Source organism: Oncorhynchus kisutch, linkage group LG17 (genome assembly GCF_002021735.2).
Source record: "Oncorhynchus kisutch isolate 150728-3 linkage group LG17, Okis_V2, whole genome shotgun sequence".
NCBI lineage: Eukaryota > Metazoa > Chordata > Actinopteri > Salmoniformes > Salmonidae > Oncorhynchus > Oncorhynchus kisutch.
Window position 1 is genome coordinate 58957408 of NC_034190.2, and position 19882 is coordinate 58977289.

At 45.6% G+C, this 19882-nt stretch overlaps 1 protein-coding gene across 9 annotated transcripts in view; it reads left to right on the forward strand.

Annotated features, from left to right (window-relative positions):
- Positions 1 to 19882, forward strand: part of sulf2b (sulfatase 2b) — a 197611-nt gene that overhangs the window by 175067 nt on the left and 2662 nt on the right. For 4 of the 9 annotated variants that reach the window (XM_031794185.1, XM_031794187.1, XM_031794186.1 and 1 more), the window contains 11 exons: positions 1605 to 1740; positions 4458 to 4683; positions 7570 to 7867; positions 7964 to 8060; positions 8967 to 9061; positions 9216 to 9275; positions 9426 to 9589; positions 9655 to 9797; positions 17111 to 17234; positions 17662 to 17695; positions 19346 to 19399. In XM_031794185.1, coding sequence (XP_031650045.1) covers positions 1605 to 1740; positions 4458 to 4683; positions 7570 to 7867; positions 7964 to 8060; positions 8967 to 9061; positions 9216 to 9275; positions 9426 to 9589; positions 9655 to 9797; positions 17111 to 17234; positions 17662 to 17695; positions 19346 to 19399 — 1431 coding nt within the window. The remainder of the gene's footprint in view (positions 1 to 1604; positions 1741 to 4457; positions 4684 to 7569; positions 7868 to 7963; positions 8061 to 8966; positions 9062 to 9215; positions 9276 to 9425; positions 9590 to 9654; positions 9798 to 17110; positions 17235 to 17661; positions 17696 to 19345; positions 19400 to 19882) is intronic. The other 5 variants (XM_020506342.2, XM_031794190.1, XM_031794192.1 and 2 more) reach the window with 3 other exon arrangements.

Consider the following 19882-nt stretch of genomic DNA (forward strand, 5'->3'; position numbering starts at 1 on the left):
TGATGCACAAGCGACAATAAGACAGACTGTTACCCAGCCCATTCAAGCAGAGGAAAATAAGCCCTCAACCCTCTCCCATCCTCAATCAGAAGCAGTGCAGAGACAGTCAAGCATACGTACAGTGTAACCCCCAGGTTAGAAAAGTGCCTAGTCCCCCAAACCAGCTGTCATGCAAAGATGCAGAGGAAAGCAAGAGAAACTGCACACAACAACAAAAAACACCCTCACCCCACACGTACAGTGCATTTGGAAAGTATTCAGACCCCTGGACTTTTCCCACTTTTTTTTACATTTCAGCCATTCTAAAATTGATTAAATATATATTTGTTCCTCATCAATATACACACACTACCCCATAATGACAAAGCAAAAACAGGTTTTTGGAAATGTTTGCAAATGTATAAAATAAAAAAAAATGAAAATATCACATTTACATAAGTATTCAGACCCTTTACTCAGTACTTTGTTGAAGCACCTTTGGCAGCGATTACAGCCTCGAGTCTTCTTGGGTATGAAGTTTGGCACACCCATATTTGGGGAGTTTCTCCCATTCTTCTGTGCAGATCCTCGCAAGCTCTGTCAGGTTAGATGGGGAGCGTCGCTGCACGGCTATTTAAAGGTCTCTCCAAAGATGTTAGATCGGGTTCAAGTCCGGGCTCTGGCTGGGTCTTAGCTGTGTGTTTAGGGTCGTTCTCCAGTTGGAAGGGGAACCTTCACTCCAGTCTGAGGTCCTAAGTGCTCTGGAGCAGGTTTTCATCAAGGATCTCTGTACTTTGCTCAGTTCATATTTTCCTTGATCCTGACTAGTCTCCCAGTCCCTGCCTCTGAAAAACATCCCCACAGCATGATGCTGCCACCACCATGCTTCATCATAGGGATGATGCCAGGTTTCCTCCAAACGTGATGCTTGGCATTCAGGCCAAAGAGTTCAACCTTGGTTTAATCAGACCAGAGAATATTGTTTCTTATGGTCTGAGAGTCTTTAGGTGCCTTTTGGAAAACTCTAAGAGGGCTGTCATATATTTTACTGAGGAGTGGCTTCAGTCTGGCCCCTCTACCATAAAGGCCTGATTGGTGGAGTGCTGCAGAGATGGTTGACCTACTGGAAGGTTCTCCCATCTCCACACAGGAACTCTGGAGCTCTGTCAGAGTGACCATCAGGTTCTTGGTCACCTCCCTGACCAAGGCCCTTCTCTCCCAATTGCTTGTTTGGCTGGGCGGCCTGCTCTAGGAAGAGTCTTGGTGGTTCCAAACTTCTTCCATTTAAGAATGATGGAGGCCACTGTGTTCTTGGGGACCTTCAATGCTGCATAAATGTTTTGGTACCCTTCCCCAGATCTGTGCCTTGACACAATCCTGTCTCGGAGCTCTGAGGACACTTCCTTTGACCTCATGACTTTGTTTTTGCAAAGGAGAAATGCTCAGAAACAGGGATGTAAACAAATTTGTGCACAACATTTGAGAGAAATATGTTTTTTGTGCGTATGGAATTCCTGCTATCTTTTATATTTCAGCTCATGAAACATGGGACCAACACTTTACATGTTGCATTTATATTTTTGTTCAGTACAGTTCCATAACTGTGTGTGTGTGTGTTATCACAGGAAGCTGCTTCACATACGTGATGCGCCTCCAGGGAAGGATGTGGCCCAGGAGGAGAACTTCCTGCCTAAGTACCAGCGCGTCAAGGACTTGTGTCAGAGAGCAGAGTACCAGACACCCTGCCAACAGCTGGGACAGGTAGGCAGCAGGCACACACACATTATATGGTCACACTTGAGTTAACAGTCAAATTCCCAGTAACACACACACTCAGACTCACAGATGCACAAGCATAACACTCTAGACGGAAGACACTTAAGACATATGAAGACGCTTGACAGTTGACACAGTGCCTTCGGAAAGTATTCAGACCCCTTGACTTTTTCCATATTTTGTTACATTACAGCCTTATTCTAAAATGGATTAAATATATGAAAAATCCTCATCAATCTACACTCAATACCCCATAATGACAAAGTGAAAACTGTTTTTTAGAAATGTTTGCAAATGTATTAAAGATTAAAAACAGAAATACCTTATTTACGTAAGTATTCAGACCCATTGCTATGAGACTCGAAATTGAGCTCAGGTGTTTCCTGTTTCCATTGATCATCTTTGAGATGTTTCTACAACTTGATTGAGAAACAGCTGAAGAAACACTTGAGTCCACCTGTGGTAAATTCAATTGATTGGACATGATTTGAAAAGGCACACACCTGTCTACATAAGGTCCCACAGTTGACAGTGAAGGTCAGAGCAATAACCAAGCCACGAGGTTGAAGGAATTGTCCTCAGAGCTCCGAGACAGGATTGTGTCGAGGCACAGATCTGGGGAAGGGTAACAAAACATTTCTGCAGCATTGAAGGTCCCCAAGAACACAGTTGCCTCCATCATTCTTAAATGGAAGAAGTTTGGAGCCATCAAGACTCTTCCTAGAGCTGGCCGCCCGGCCAAACTGAGCAATTGGGGGAAAAGGGCCTTGGTTAGTGAGGTGACCAAGAACCCGATGGTCACTCTGAAGAAGCTCCAGAGTTCCTCTGTGGAGATAGGAGAACCTTCCAGAAGGACAACCATCTCTGCAGCACCACCAATCAGGCCTTTATGGTAGAGTGGCCAGACTGAAGCCACTCCTCAGTAAAAGTTATATGACAGCCCGCTTGGAGTTTGACAAAAGGCACCTAAAGGACTCTCTAAACATGAGAAACAAGATTCTCTGGTCTGATGAAACCAAGATTGAACTCATTGGCCTGAATGCCAAGCTTCACGTCGGGAAGAACCCTGGCACCATCCCTACAGTGAAGCATGGTGGTGGCAGCATCATGCTGTGGGGATGTTTTTAAGCGGCAAGGACTGGAAGACTAGTCAGGATCGAGGGAAAGATGAACGGTGCAAAGTACTGAGAGATCCTTGATGAAAACCTGCTCCAGAGCGCTCAGGATCTCAGACTGGGGCAAAGGTTCACCTTCCAACAGGACGACAACCTTAATTAAGCACACAGTCAAGATAACGTAGGAGTGGCTTCGGAACAAGTCTCTGAATGTCCTTGAGTGACCCAGCCACAGCCCAGACACAACCCGATTTGAACATCTCTGGAGAGAACTGAAAATAGCTGTACAGCAACGCTCCCCATCCAACCTGACAGAGCTTGAGAGGATCTGCAGAGAAGAATAGGAGAAAGATTGATGAGCAATTTACAAAATATTTTTGATCCATTTTAGAATAAAGCTGTAATGAAACAACATGTGGACAAAGTCAAGGGGTCTGAATACTTTCCGACTAAGTCACATCCAATCATCCATCTCTTCTTGGCATTCCACCTCCATTAGTATCAGTTAATTGGTATGTCTGAGATTCTACTTAAAATGGCTCTGTATCCTCTTGATCACCTGCTGGTGTAGAGAGATAGTGAGCTGCTGGGTTTTGTTATTTTGGAGAGGTATAGGGAAGGAGTGGAGAATATACCCTGCAGGTTGGTTTCTCAGTGGGTGTAGACAGGATAGACAGGTGCTTTTGTCACTCTCTGTCCCCAATGACAGACAGACAGGAGGACCAACCTTTGAAACTGAAGAGCTGTGTTTCAGGTGATTAGGCTTTGAGTCAGGTCTGTTGCCATAGCTATGCCCCCCAGGCCACACACACATGAACACCCCCCCCCCCCCCCCCCCTCCACCTCGCTAATGACAGACAGTGGGGGAGTGTGTGTGACAGTTCTTTAGCTGTCAGATCAAACGCACCTGCAATTTCAAGCTCTTAGATCTATCTTAACAACGTTGACCATTGAACAGTAGTTCCCGAGGGGTCTCTGTATCCAACCTATCAATCTCCCCCACTCTCACTTCTTTTTGTTCCTGTCTCTCCTGAAGTAGAAAGTCCTTTCTCACTGTCAGCGGCTCTCTTATTCTCTCTTGGATCCTGTTGGAGTTCCTCTTTGACACGTCTACTCCTTTTCCCCCATCTGACATTGAATATGTTAATTAGAAAGCTCTCTCTGTAAAGTAACCACTGACAGAGAAAGTGTCAACAGACTCTGTATCATAAATAGATGGAGACGGAGCTGCAGCAACCCTGCTCGGTCCTCTGTCTGTGTACACTACTGTACTGTAGCTGCCTGTTCATTATGACAGAATGGGACGGTGTGGGAGCAGAGATGAGAAGGGGAAGAGACAAGGATCTTGTCACATGCTGGTCCTCTCCTCTCTGCCGTGCCATGGTTTGTCATCATCACCTGTTAACTGCAGTTGAAACAACATCACAGATGGAGGAATGGACGTTCATTTGAGGCTTCTTAGCGCCGCTTGTTTCCACCTGCAAGTCATTTCACCTCGAAAAGCGCGGTGTGTGTGTGTGTGTAAAGACACACTATAGGTTTCTCTCAGTGTTATCTTATGTCCCCCTCTCCTCTGTCTCCCTGCAGAAGTGGCAGTGTTTGGAGGATGCCACAGGGAAGCTGAGGCTGTATAAGTGCAAGGGCATGGCCAGCATGTCGGCAGCCCGGAAGGATGGCCCTGCCAACATCAAGTCCAAGTACTACCCCCAGCACAAGGCGGAGCGCAACACAGAGCATGATGGCTGTAACTGTGACCAGCACCCCAGCTTCAGACTCAGCACCTTGAAGAAGAAGAAGTTGCTCTCCAAGAAGAGTAAGTGGAGTGGAAATAATGTGTTTCTCTCGCACTCATGAACAAACACTCTTGTCACACACACAAAATTCTGCTTTACAAAATGTTCCTCACTCACTCAACCTTGCATGAACGCAGTCTCACTTCTTGTCACGGATGTGGAATGTGGGCGTCACCTTGTGGAGACAATAATACCTTCACCCACAGTCATTATTGAAAAGTTGTGTAACTTTGTGGGCGACCCGGACAAATTCACATAAAAATATAATCTGTCATTCTACTTGAAAGCAAGTCTGATAAGTGGTAGGTCTGTTCTATGTTCCCTATTTCTATGATTTCTGTGGTTAAGTTGAGCTTTTGCATCATTTTACTTTCTGTTTTGCACACCAGCTTCAAACAGCAAAAAATAAAATGCGTGTTTAGTTATTAATACATAGTGTATATAGTTCAATTGTCAAGCCCTGACCTTAGAGAGCCTTTTTATTTCTCTATTTGGTTAGGTCAGGGTGTGATTAGGGTGGGCATTTTAGGTTTTCTATTTCTTTGTTTTTGGCCGAGTGTGGTTCCCAATCAGAGGCAGCTCTCTATCGTTGTCTCTGATTGGGAATCATACTTAGGCAGCCTTTTTCCCACCTGTGTTTTGTGGGTAGTTATTTTCTGTTTAGTATCTGTTTACCAGACAGAACTGTTCGCTTTCGTTTTATTACTTTGTTAGAGTGTTTCTTTGATCAATAAAATCATGAACACTTTCCACACTGCGCTTTGGTCCACTCATTCCGACAAGAGCCGTTACAGAACTACCCACCAAAGAAGGACCAAGCAGCATGGTCAAAAGGACGAGTGGACATGGGAGGAGATCTTAGACGGGAAAGGACCCTGGGTGCAGGCTGGAGAGTATCGCTGTCCGAAGGAGGAGATGGAGGCAGCTAAAGCGGAACAGCGACATTACGAGGAGTTGGCTCAATGAAGTAAGCACGAGAGGCAGCCCCAAAAACTTTTTGGGGGGGGGCACACGGGGTGATTGGCGGAGTCAGGGTTCAGACCTGAGTCAACTCCCCGTGTTTACCGTGCGCTCTCTGCAAGCTCCCCGCAGTTGCCGTGCTTAGAGTGGGCATTCAGCCAGGAGGGATTGTGCTCAGCGTTCCTGGCCTCCAGTGCGTCTCTTCGGCCCAGGCTATCCTGCGCCAGCTCTACGCACGGTGTCCCCAGTTCGCCAGCACAACCCAGTGCGGCCTGTTCCAGCTCCCCGCACTTGCCGGGCTATGGGGGGTATCCATTTAGGAAGAGTTGTGCCAGCTCTGCGCTCCAGACCTCCGGTGTGCCCCCACGGTCCAGTGTGTCCTCCACTGGCTTTACGCATTATGCCTCCAGTGCGCAATCATAGCCCAGTGCGTCCGTTGCCAGCTCTCCACACTCACAGAGCTAGATTGGGTATCCAGCCAGGACGTGTTGTGGCAGCTCCACTCACTAGGCTGCCAGTACGTCTCCTCAGTCCGGTGAGACCTGTTCCAGCTCCATGTATGAAGCCTCCAGTGATGATCCATGGCATGAAGCCTCCAGTGATGATCCATGGCACGAAGCCTCCAGTGATGATCCATGGCACCGAAGCCTCCAGTGATGATCCATGGCACCGAAGCCTCCAGTGATGATCCATGGCACGAAGCCTCCAGCGTTGGTCCAGAGCCTCCAGTGACGGTCTTCAGTCCGGAGCCTCCAGCGACGGTCCCCAGTCCGGAGCCTCCAGCGATGGTCCCCAGTCCGGAGCCTCCAGCGACGGTCCCCAGTCCAGAGCCTGCAGCGACGGTCCCCAGTCCGGAGCCTCCAGCGACGGTCCCCAGTCCGGAGCCTCCAGCGACGGTCCCCAGTCCGGAGCCTCCAGCGACGGTCCCCAGTCCGGAGCCTCCAGCGACGGTCCACAGTCCGGAGCCTCCAGCGACGGTCCCCAGTCCAGAGCCTGCAGCGACGGTCCCCAGTCCGGAGCCTCCAGCGATGATCTGTGGCCCGGTTCCTCCAGGGAAGGTCCATGCACCAGGGCTGCCACCTAAGCGGAGGGATCTGCGGGAGGAGGTGGGTCTACGACCCGCACCGGAGCCGCCGCCATGAATCAATGCTCATCCGGACCCTCCCCTTTAGTGTCAGGTTTTGCGGCCTGAGTCCGCACCTTTTGGGGGGGAGGGGGGGGGGTACTGTCACGCCCTGACCTTAGAGAGCCTTTTTATTTCTCTATTTGGTTAGTTCAGGGTGTGATTAGGGTGGGCATTCTATGTTTTCTATTTATTTGTTTTTGGCCGAGTGTGGTTCCCAATCAGAGGCAGCTGTCTATCGTTGTCTCTGATTGGGAATCATACTTAGGCAGCCTTTTTCCCACCTGTGTTTTGTACGTGGTTATTTTCTGTTTAGTATCTGTTTACCTGACAGAACTGTTCGCTTTCGTTTTATTACTTTGTTCGAGTGTTTCTTTGATCAATAAAATCATGAACACTTTCCATGCTGCGCTTTGGTCCACTCATTCCGACGAGAGCCGTTACATCAATGATTCTCTACACCCCTCAAATAAAAATCTGGACCTCAAAGCCAGTTCCACTGCGGTTTCATTTCCCCCCTTTAATCAGGAACTGATTTAGTCCTGGGACACCAGGTGTGTACAATTAATTACAAGGTAGAACAGAAAGCCAGCAGGCTCCGGACCTTGTAGGGTAAGATTTGAATACCTCTACTCTACATTATACAAGGCTTGTTTTGTCACATAAACTGAAATTAGGTGAACATGATAGAATTTTGTCAAACAGTAAATGGCGGAGCGATTTCTACATATTTCACCTTTAATGAGTATCATAGGGCCTGCTAGGGTTTATATACTGACTGTAGCGATCCCTCCACTATCTCACCCTGCCCTCCTCCTGACAGAGATGAAAGCCATCAAGAGCTACGCCCGTAACCGTTACTCCCGCTCTGTGGAGATGGAGATAGGAGGGGACCTGTATGCTGTAGACTTGGAGGATGGATACCAGCCTGTACCGGCCCCCAGGAACCTCAGCCAGGCTGGGGCCAGGACCCCACGCGACGACACTGAGGACGACTTCAGTGGCATGGGGGTCACTGTCACCGTCACCCCCAGGACTAGCAGCAACAGTCTAGCTATTGTATCTTCTGGAATCAAAGTCACACACAGGTCAGGGAGTGTGTGGATGTTCAATGTGGATGGGTGGGTTTGTTTGTAGTGTGTTAGTACTGCATGTTGAGTGTGTTGTTGTGTTAGTTATTGATTAGGCTAAATGCTCAGTGTGTATCCTGTCCTCAGGTGCTCTATTCTGGCCAATGACACAGTGAAGTGTGATACAGGGATCTATAAGTCCCTGCAGGCCTGGAAGGACCACAAACTCCACATCGATCACGAGGTGAGTCTTCTCAGCCACTCACATAACTGATGTTTTATTCCTCAATGCAGTTGATTATCTTCAGTGGTCACAGTGATCGTGTCATGAATCAATAACTGACAATGAAATCAATGACAATTATGGACAGCATCAATGATTGTGTAATTATTAATTAGTTGAATATAGTCTGCTATTGACACACACATACTCAGATTCAGTTCCTGTGTTGAATGCCACTCTGTGTCGTAATCCACTGAGGGCACAAAACATTAGGAACACCTTCCTAATCTTCCTAATATTGATTGGCATCTCCCTTTTCCCTGAGAACAACCTCAATTCGTCAAGGCATGACCTCTATAAGGTATCGAAAGAGCTCCACAGGGATGCTGGCCCATGTTGACTCCAATGCTTCCCACAGTTGTTTCAAATTGGCTGGAAGTCTAGGGTAGCCTAGTGGTTAGAGCGTTGGACTAGTAGTTCGAATCCCCGAGCTGACAAGGTACAAATCTGTCATTCTGCTCCTGAACAGGCAGTTAACCCACTGTTCCTAGGCCGTCATTGAAAATAAGAATTTGTTCTTAACTGACTTGCCTAGTAAAATAATCCTTCTTTAACCAGTCTGCTCCCCTTCAGCTACACTGATTGAAATGGATTTAACAGGTGACATCAATAAGGGATCATAGCTTTCACCTGGTCAGTCAGTCATGGAAGGAGCAGGTGTTCCTACCGTTGTGTACACTCAGTACATATGCCATTTAGCAGACACTTTATTCCAAACGATGTACAGTTATGGCTGCATACATTTTACATACCTGTGGCCCCGGTAAAACAACTTCTGGCATTGCAAGCGCCATGCTCTACCAACGGAGCTACAGAAGCCCTCATTGTTGTCATATTCCTCTATCTAATGCCCTGCATCTCTGTTAGATTGAGACCCTGCAAACAAAGATCAAGAATCTAAGAGAGGTTAGGGGTCACCTGAAGAAAGCCCGCCCAGAGGAGTGTGACTGCAACCACTACATGTAAGGACCAAACAACCTCTTAGGAATCCATTGTTTTATTACCAATATCCTTCCACATACTAAATGGCAGCATTAGATGCGCTTACAGTGAAGATGAAGAGGTTTACTCCAAGCTCATAAAGACTGATTATGTATATATCTGTCTGTGTTTCAGCTACAAGTCTAAGTACAAGAGTAAGCTCAGGCACAAAGGAGGTAGCATTCACCCATTCAGGTAAGGGGGTGGGTTTGTGTATAAGAAAGGGACATATACTGTTTGTGTGCTTCTGCCTGTGTAGTGATTGTATATCTACAGTGTGTATTTGAATGTGCCATTGTGCCACTGTGTGATGTGTGTATTTCTATGTGTGTGTGACGTCATCAGGAAGGGTCAGGATAAGAAGGCGTGGTTACTGAAAGAGCAGAAGAGGAGGAAGAAGATGCGGAAGCTGCTGAAACGTCTGAGGAACAACGACACCTGTAGCATGCCTGGTCTCACCTGCTTCACCCACGACAACCAGCATTGGCAGACCGCCCCCTTCTGGACAAGTAAGAGACTACACACACACAAACACATACACACACTAGCATTACTGACTATTCTCTGTCTGCAGTGGGTCCGTTCTGTGCCTGCACCAGTGCCAACAACAACACCTACTGGTGTCTGAGGACCATCAACGAGACACACAACTTCCTCTTCTGTGAGTTTGCTACTGGCTTCCTGGAGTACTTTGACCTCAATACGGATCCCTACCAGGTCAGTACTCAATCCTCACCGCAAGCACGCCTCTGTAAAGATGCCTTCTACCATTCACTACTGGGGGCATGTGGTTGAATCAACGTTGTTTCCACGTCATTTCAATAAAATGGACGTCGAACCAATGTGGAATAGACATTGAATTGATGTCTGCGCCCAGCGGGTAGCCTGCTGCCCCGTTTTCAAGATAGCAAAGTGAAAATCAGCTGTTATATAAGAGATGTTAGACCAGTACGGCCAGTATGAATACCAGTACTATTCATCTCTCTCACCCACCTGTACTCTCTCTCTCTCTCTCTCTCACCCACCTGTACTCTCTCTCTCACCCACCTGTACGCTCTCTCTCTCACACCTGTACTCTCTCTCTCTCCCACCTGTACGCTCTCTCTCTCTCTCTCTCTCCCACCTGTACTCTCTCTCTCACCCACCTGTACGCTCTCTCTCTCTCTCTCTCTCCCACCTGTACTCTCTCTCTCTCTCTCTCTCTCACCCACCTGTACTCTCTCTCTCTCTCTCTCTCTCTCTCTCTCTCTCTCTCTCTCTCTCTCTCACACCTGTACTCTCTCTCTCTCTCTCTCTCTCACCCACCTGTACTCTCTCTCTCACCCACCTGTACGCTCTCTCTCTCTCTCTCTCTCTCTCACCCACCTGTTCTCTCTCTCTCACCCACCTGTACTCTCTCTCTCACCCACCTGTACTCTCTCTCTCTCTCTCTCTCTCACCCACCTGTACTCTCTCTCTCACCCACCTGTACGCTCTCTCTCTCTCTCACACCTGTACTCTCTCGCTCACCCACCTGTACTCTCTCTCTCTCTCTCTCTCTCTCTCTCTCTCTCTCTCACCCACCTGTTCTCTCTCTCTCTCTCTCTCTCTCCCACCTGTACTCTCTCTCTCTCTCGTCGGAGTGCATGCTGGGAGTGCATGCTGGGAGTGAGTCGTCAAGCAGGGGTGATTGTGAGAGCGAATGGAATTTCTTTTTTCACTCTATCGGGTTTTTGTATGTATATATATATATATTGATTAGTTTAGTTGTTTTAAGGGTATCTTGTTTAAATTATCACTAAACACGTATAGGGGTGGTGGGATCTTTGAGGTTGGTTTTTCGCGAGGGCACAACCAGCGGGTGGGGCTGGTTGATATGGCCACTCGCGGAAATGGAGAGTTTGAAAAACTTAGTCGGAGGCATGGAGTAAAGATTCCTGCTGCGACAGGGTGTTCAGTGGAAGAATGTAGCTTGGCTGTGGGTGCTATCATTGGGTATGATAGCATCAAATCAGCCTCAAGGATGAATAGCGCTGTAGTGATATTCTTAGATTCAATTGAAAAGGTGAATAAAATAGTTGAGAGGGGTGTTGTGTTGCGGGAGACACAGACGCCGGTATTTCCGCTTATGAATCCTGCGAAGAAAGTCATGCTTTCTAACGTGCCACCATTTGTTAGAGATGAAGTGTTAGAGCGAGAGTTATCGCGCCATGGTCAAATAGTATCTACAATAAAGAAGGTTCTTTTTGGATGCAAATCTCCGTTGTTGAAACATGTCGTGTCTCATAGGAGACAAGTGCATATGATTTTAAAAAAGGAAGGAGATGAACTGAATTTAGCGTTTAGCTTTAAGATTGATGGATTTGATTATGTCTTCTATGCATCTACTGAATCAATGAAATGCTTTGGATGTGGAAGAGAGGGGCATTTGGTGCGTAGTTGTCCCGAAAATGAGCGCGCTGAGCCTGGTAGTAGTTTTAGTGCGAGTGCAACTAACGCACCACCGCGAGGGAATGAACATAATAAGGGTACAGGAGAAGAGAGAAGGTGGGCAGATGTGGTTGGAAAAGCAGGAGAGGAAGGCAGTGTGGATACGGGGGCAATTGTGGTAGATCAGAACAAAGAGGGAGGGGAAACAGTAGGTGAGATTGCGACTGCTGTCGCTGAGGTGGTGTTGGAAAATGAAATTGGAAGTCAAGAGGAGATTGAAATAATGGAAAAGGAAGCGGATGTTTTCAAAATACCGAGGAGTAAAAGGAAGAATTTAAGGGGTGGTGAAGGGTCTAATTCTAAGAGAAAGGTAGAGTTTGATAAATCAATTGAAGATGAACAAGGTGTAGAGATGGTGGAGTATTCTTCTGGGGAGGATAGTGAGAGTGAGTCGTCTGACGCTTCACAACAATATAGTGAGATAAATGGGGTGGAAGGGAGGTATGGGATCGAGAGGATACGTCAATTTTTGAAGTTGACAAAAGGGAAGAAATATATGCAGGATTACAATGTAACTGATTTTTTCCCTGAACGTGAATTGTTTATTGAATCAGCAAAGTTTCTGATGTCAAAAATTACAGGGGGAAGTTTGAAAAGCCCTGAAATTGCTAGACTCAAGAAAGTGGTCACAAGAGTGATAAGTGATGTAAATTCTAAAGAAAATGAAAGAGTTCAGTTGCAGTCTTAACTCTGTAAAGAGATGTGGTGGCTGGATCTTCCTCTGTATATTTTTTTTATCCATGAGCAGTTTTAAGATTTCTTCTTTAAACGTAAATGGGGCAAGAGATGTTAAAAAAAGAGCCATGGTGTATGAGTTAATTAGGGGAAAGGGAAGTGACATCATTTTTCTACAAGAAACGCATAGTAATTTGGAAAATGAAGTTATGTGGCAACAGGAGTGGGGGGGGACAGTGGTGTGTAGTCATAAAAACTCAAAAAGTGGGGGTGTGGTTATCTTGTTCTCAAAAGGGTTTTTGCCATTGTCATATGAGGTTGAAGAGGTAGTTGAGGGGAGGTTATTAAAAGTTAGAGCAAGGTATGAAAACATCACTATGTGTCTGATAAATGTATATGCCCCAGTGGTGACAGTTGAGAGGGTATGTTTTTTAGAGACACTATCAAATACCATTGAGAAATGTAACAAAGAAGATTATTTGTTTATTGCTGGGGATTTTAACTGCACAGTTAGTGATTTAGATAGAAATCACCAAGAACCTCATATAGCCTCAAGGATGTTTTTAAAACGCCTCATTGTAACAAATGAATTGTGTGATATTTGGCGGAGTCAACATGGAGGAACAAGGCAGTACACCTGGGCGCATGTGAGAGAGAACATCATTTCTATGGCCAGGTTAGATAGGTTTTATGTTTTTGAGCATCAATCTCAGGTCTGTAAATCAAGTGTGATAACTCCAGTGGGATTTTCTGATCATTGTTTAATAACAGAGGTGGTGTTCATTAACGATGTAAAACCCAAAAGCGCATACTGGCATTTTAATATAACTTTATTGAGTGATGCTCACTTCAGGAAATGTTTCAGTTTTTTTTGGGAGAGGTGGAGGTCTCAAAAGGCCAGTTTTGTATCCATTCAACAGTGGTGGGATATAGGGAAAATACAGATTCAACAATTTTGTAATCAATACACGAGGAATGTCACCAAAGATATCACCAGATCAATGAAAGCCCTAGAGATTGAAATAGTGGAACTCATGACGTTGGTTGAGACCACAGGAGATCGAGGCCATACTCAGGCCCTCAAGAGGAGAAAAACTGCATTGGCAGACCTGCTGGGTATCAGAGCACAGGGGGCACTGGTGAGAAGTAAATTTCAGGGAATATCTGAAATGGATGCCTCATCCAAATTTTTCTTTGGTTTAGAGAAAAAGAATGGACAAAGAAAAATTATTCATTGTCTCAAATCAGCTGTTGGACAAGAGCTCACTAGCCCTAGTGAAATTAGAAAGAGGGCAGTAGAGTTCTATGCTGAGCTCTACAAGTGTGAGTACAAAGAGGACAAAACAGTGACACAGCAGTTCTTTGATGGGCTCCCAAAGGTGGCTGCAGAAGCTCAGGTTGAGCTTGAGCAACCATTGTCTTTGCAGGATTTATACACTGCATTAAAAGGCATGGAAAATGGAAGGGCACCAGGCATTGATGGGCTTCCCGTTGACTTTTTTAAGTCTTTTTGGGCTATGTTGGGAGAGGATTGGTTAGAAGTAGCTAATGATAGTTTAACCGGAGGGTTACTACCAATAAGCTGCAGAAGGGCTGTCCTCACCCTACTGCCCAAAAAGGGTGACCCGAGGGAGGTGAAGAACTGGAGGCCGGTGGCTTTATTGTGCACTGATTATAAGATATTGTCAAAAGCTTTGTCCAACAGGCTGAGGGAGGTGATGGGGCAAATCATACATACGGATCAGTCCTACTGTGTTCCTGGCAGGCAGATAGGGGATAACATTTCTCTGATTCGTGATTTTTTGGACGTCTCTAGGGCTATTGGGTTGGATGCTGGTCTAATTTCAATTGATCAGGAAAAGGCATTTGACCGAGTTGAACATCAATATTTATGGCACACGTTTGAGGCGTTTGGGTTCAGCTCTGGTTTTATTGCCATGATAAAGGTGATATATGGTGACATTGAAAGTGTATTGAAAGTTAACGGTGGTTTGAGTGCTCCTTTTAAAGTGTGTAGAGGTATTAGGCAGGGATGTTCTATGTCAGGGATGTTATATGCCATTGCTATAGAGCCACTACTAAATAGCATTAGAAGTCGCATTGCAGGGGTGTGCCTTTCAGAGGATGTTCCTCCTATTCGTCTCTCAGCCTATGCTGATGATGTAGTTGTGCTAGTGAAAAATCAAGCGGAGGTGGATAGCTTGGGTCTAATGGTTGATCGTTTTAGGGGAATATCCTCTGCAAAGGTAAATTGGGAAAAGAGTTGTGCGTTACAGATTGGAGAATGGTCTGGAGGGATCATGGCTTTGCCAGGGGGGCTAGAATGGTGTAAGGGAGGTTTTAAGTATCTTGGAGTATACCTAGGAGATGAGGGGACTATGGAAAAAAATTGGAGTGGGGTGGTTGAAATGGTGGAAGGGAGGATGAGGAGATGGCGTTGGTTATTATCTCGTATGTCATATAGGGGGCGCACTATTATAGTTAACAATGTGATTGCATCTGCACTGTGGCATCGGTTGTCAGTTTTAGAACCACCATCTGGCCTTCTGGCTAAGATACAGGCAATTATTGTAGATTTCTTTTGGGATAAATATCACTGGGTTCCACAAAGTGTTTTGTATTTGTCAAAAGAAGAGGGGGGACAAGGTCTTGTACATCTTGCTAGTAGGGCTGCTGCTTTCCGGTTTCAGTTTATTCAAAGGTTACTTTATGGACCGGAAAATGTGGTGTGGAGAGGGGTGGCAGGTCTTATATTACAACGGGTTGGAGGATTAGGTTTAAAGAAGGCTTTATTTCTGGTTGATAGTAGCCATATTTCTAGGGAGGGAGTACCTCCGTTTTACAGAGGACTTCTCAGAGTGTGGAGCATAATGAAGGTGTCCAGACGAACTTCAGTGGAGTCAGTGCATTGGCTGTTGGAGGAACCTCTGGTGTATGGGGCAAGACTGGATTGTACAACTGCAGCTGTTCCACATTTCTCCAAGATTCTGGTGAAGGGGAAAATCATCACCTTAAGACAGTTAATGGCCATGGCTGGGCCCGCCTTAATGGATAGAAGACGGGTGGCAGAACATTTGGGGATGAGGTCGGAAAGGATTGTCGGACAAATGCTGGGGAGCTGTAGGAAGGCTCTGTCAGCGGAAGAATGGGGTATGCTTAGTAGCCACAAGAAGAATGTACAAGATGAAGACGTCTCATTTCCAAGACTAGGGATTACACCAGGTATCCCAGAGTCAGAAAGAAAGGCGTTATTGCTGGATTTGAGAGGGTTGGAGGAGGTGGGTTTGGATGAGGTGAATGGGAAGGACTTGTATAGGGGGTGTGTCAAGGTGTTGAATAAAGATAAATTGAAAAATAGAAAAGACACTCCATGGAGGGTAAAATTGGGCATTGATGATAGGGTAAAGCCAGCATGGAGGGCACTGTACAAACCACCGTTACAAAAGGGTACTGGTGATATGCAATGGAGGGTTTTACATGGCATCATTGCAGTTAATGCTTTTGTATCTGTTATTAATTCAGATGTTAGAGATGGATGTCCTTTTTGTAATATAAGAGAAACCATTTTTCACTGTTTTATGGAGTGTGAGAGGATAAAACCTCTATTGGAAATGATGGAATCTTTGTTTAAAGCTGTAGGGGAATTTTTCAATAACACTGTTTTTATTTTGGGGTTTCAATATAGTAAACAACAGAAAAGAAAATGTCAAATGTTAAATTTTATTTTGGGACAAGCTAAGATGTCAATTTTTCTGAGTAGAAAACACAAGATAGAAACGGGATATGGGAAGGATGTAAGATGTGTTTTTAAAGGATTAGTGAAAGCAAGAATAAAAGTAGATTTTGAGTTCTTTTCAGCTGTAAAAGATCTCCTATTATTTGAGGAGAAGTGGGCCTACGAAAGAGCGCTTTGTTTTGTAGAGGAGGGGCAATTATTTTTTTCTGATGAAATAAGTTGAATGTATATGTTATGTATGTATTTTTGTTTAGGAATTACATTTGTTGTTTCATTTCTGAAAAGGCAGTGTGTCTTTTTATTTTTATTTTATGTTAACACTTGAGTAAAAAATAAAGGTTTTATAAAAACTCAAAAACTCTCTCTCTCTCCCACCTGTACTCTCTCTCTCTCTCTCTCTCTCACCCACCTGTACTCTCTCTCTCACCCACCTGTACGCTCTCTCTCTCTCTCGGCTCTCTCTTCTCTCTCTCTTCTCTCTCTCTCTCTCTCACACCTGTACTCTCTCTCTCTCCTCTCTCTCTCACCCACCTGTACTCTCTCTCTCACCCACCTGTACGCTCTCTCTCTCTCTCTCTCTCTCTCTCTCACACCTGTACTCTCTCGCTCACCCACCTGTACTCTCTCTCTCTCTCTCTCTCTCTCTCCTCACCACCTGTTCTCTCTCTCTCACCCACCTGTACTCTCTCTCTCACCCACCTGTACTCTCTCTCTCTCTCTCTCCTCACCCACTCTGTACTCTCTCTCTCACCCACCTGTACGCTCTCTCTCTCTCTCTCTCACACCTGTACTCTCTCGCTCACCCACATGTACTCTCTCTCTCTCTCTCTCTCTCTCTCTCTCTTCGTCTCTCTCTCTCACCCACCTGTACTCTCTCTCTCTCTCTCTCTCTCTCACCCACCTGTACTCTCTCTCTCTCATCCACCTGTACTCTCTCACTCTCTCTCTCTCTCTCTCTCTCTCTCTCTCTCTCTCTCTCTCTCTCTCTCACCACCTGTACTCTCTCTCCTCTCTCTCTCTCTCTCTCTTTCTCTATCTCTCGCTGTCTCTCTCTTGCTCTCTCTCTTTCTCTGTATCTCTCACCCACCTGTACTCTCTCTCTCACCCACCTGTACTCTCTCTCTCTCTCTCTCTCTCTCTCTCCGGGTAGCTGATGAATGCTGTGAACACGCTGGACCGAACCGTCTTAAACCAGCTCCACGTTCAACTCATGGAGCTCCGCAGCTGCAAGGGCCACAAGCAGTGCAACCCACGTACCCGCAACCTGGAGCTGGGTGAGTTCCTCTAACACACACACACACACACACACACACACACACACACTATGCCAGGTTGTTGTGGGTTGTGACTACAGACGAATGATCTCTGTTTGGCATCCTCATCCTCATCATCCTCACCACCAGACCCAAGTCATGCCTGGATTTCTGTTCTTGCATTACGTCTCATGTATCAGTTCTTGAACCTCATTTTAAACCGTTACAACCGCTCCCTTCGGAATGTCTTTTGTTCCTTTTAATTGAGGTCAAGTCATTTGAAAACGTTTTTCTACTTGTATTTATTTGAATTTCAGATAACATTTTGGCTTTAAAAGGACTGCTCTTTCTAAAGCGTTTGAAAGCCTCTCTTAGCGAGGTCTCTGTGCCTTCAATGATAGGAATCTGTTCCTATATTCTCTAACCACTGCTATTGTCTCTTCTTCAGGAGGCAAAGAGCGAAGCAGCTTTGATGAATACAGGTATCTTTACTCATTGACTTGAACACCAATCAGCACTTCACGATTTATTAGATATTAGTACTATATAAGATTTATAAATATTCCTAAAGGATAGCACACATACTTGGTCTAGAATACATTGACAAAATACACAACACTTAGAGAATACATACAGTGGAGTTGGAAAGTATTCAGACCCTTCCCTTTTTGAACTTTTTGTGACGTCACAGCCTTATCCTAAAATGGATTAAATAAATAAAAATCTACGCACAATACCCCATAATGACATCACAATACCCCATAATGACATCACAATACCCCATAATGACATCACAATACCCCATAATGACATCACAATACCCCATAATGACAAAGCGAAAACAGGCTTTTAGATTTTTTTTGCACATTTATTCAAAATAAAAAAACAGAAATACCTTATTTACATAAGTATTCAGACACATTGGGAGAAGGGCCTTGGTCAGGGAGGTGACCAAGAACCTGATGGTCACTCTGACAGAGCTCTAGGGTTCCACTGTGGATATGGGAGAACCTTCCAGAGGGGCAACCATCTCTGCAGCACTCCACCAATCAGTTATTTATGGTAGAGTGGCCAGAATGAAGCCACTCTTCAGTAAAAGGCACATGACAGCCCGCTTGGAGTTTGCCAAAAGGCACCTAAAGGACTCTGACCATGAGAAACAAGATTCTCTGGTCTGATGGAACTCTTGGACCTGAATGCCAAGCGTCACGTTTGGAGGAAACCTGGCACCATCCTTACGGTGAAGCATAGTGGGGACAGCATCATGCTGTGGGGATGTTTTTCAGCAGCAGGGACTGGAAGACTATTCAGGATCAAGGGAAAGATGAATGGAACAAAGTACAGAGAGATCCTTGATGAAAGCACTCAGGACCTCAGACTGGGGCGAAGGTTCCCATTCCAACAGGACAACGACCCTAAGCACACAGCCACGACAACGCAGGAGTGGTTTCGCGACGAGGCTCTCTGAATGTCCTTGTGTGGCCCAGCAAGAGCCCGGACTGGAACCCGATTTAACATTTCTGGAGAGACCTGAAAATAGCCGTGCAGTGACGCTCCCCATCTAACCAGACAGAGCTTGAGAGGATCTGCATAGCACAATGGGAGAAACTCCCCAAATACAGGTGTGCCAAGATTTTCACTTCATACCTAAGAAGATTTGAGGCTGTAATCGCTACCAAAGGTGCTTCAACAAAGTACTGAGTAAAGGGTCTGAATACTTATATAAATGTGATATTTCCTTTTTTTCTTTTGTAGCAGAAAATTCTAAAAACCTGTTTTGTCATTGTGGAGTATTGTGTGTAGATTGAGGGGGGGAAAACAATTTAATACATTTTAGAATAAGGCTGTAATGTGGAAAAAGTCATGGGGTCTGAATACTTTCCAAATGCACTGTACGTGTGGGGTGAGGGTGTTTTTTGGTGTTGTGTGCAGTTTCTCTTGCTTTCCTCTGCATCTTTGCATGACAGCTGGTTTGGGGGACTGGGCACTTTTCTAACCTGGGGGTTACACTGTACGTATGCTTGACTGTCTCTGCACTGCTTCTGACTGAGGATGGGAGAGGGTTGAGGGCTTATTTTCCTCTGCTTGAATGGGCTGGGTAACAGTCTGTCTTATTGTCGCTTGTGCATCAGGCAGTTTCAACGCAGAAAGTGGCCAAAAGTGAAGAAGCCCACCTCCAAATCACTGTGAGTTTGGACATCCCATCTGGTCCTCACGATGCCACCAGTCACCTCTAACTGAGCTTTTCTTCCTCTCTTTCCTCTCTTCCTTCTCTGTAGTTTTTTCAACTCTGGGTTCGTCCAGGCTTGCATGCTGATCTCTGCCAGTTCTAGTTTATAACCACGTCTTTCTCACTCTCCTGTCTGTCTGCATGGATGTTCTGACCTGCACAGCTCTGCTCACATCTCACCAGGGCGTCATCCACCCCCACCGCCCAACACATCTGCCTTAATCATCTTATCATCTCTGTCTATTGGTTGACTTTTCTCTTTTATGACGTTTCATATGGTCTCTCATAATGTCTCTTTCTGATACTCTGTGTTTCGTGATTTATCTCTATAGTTGCCTGATATACTAGAGCCTGATGTGAATATCACAGCATCAACCCATTCACGTGGTGCTGGAAGGAAGAGATACAGACATAACAGGTGCCAGAGGTTTACTGTGGA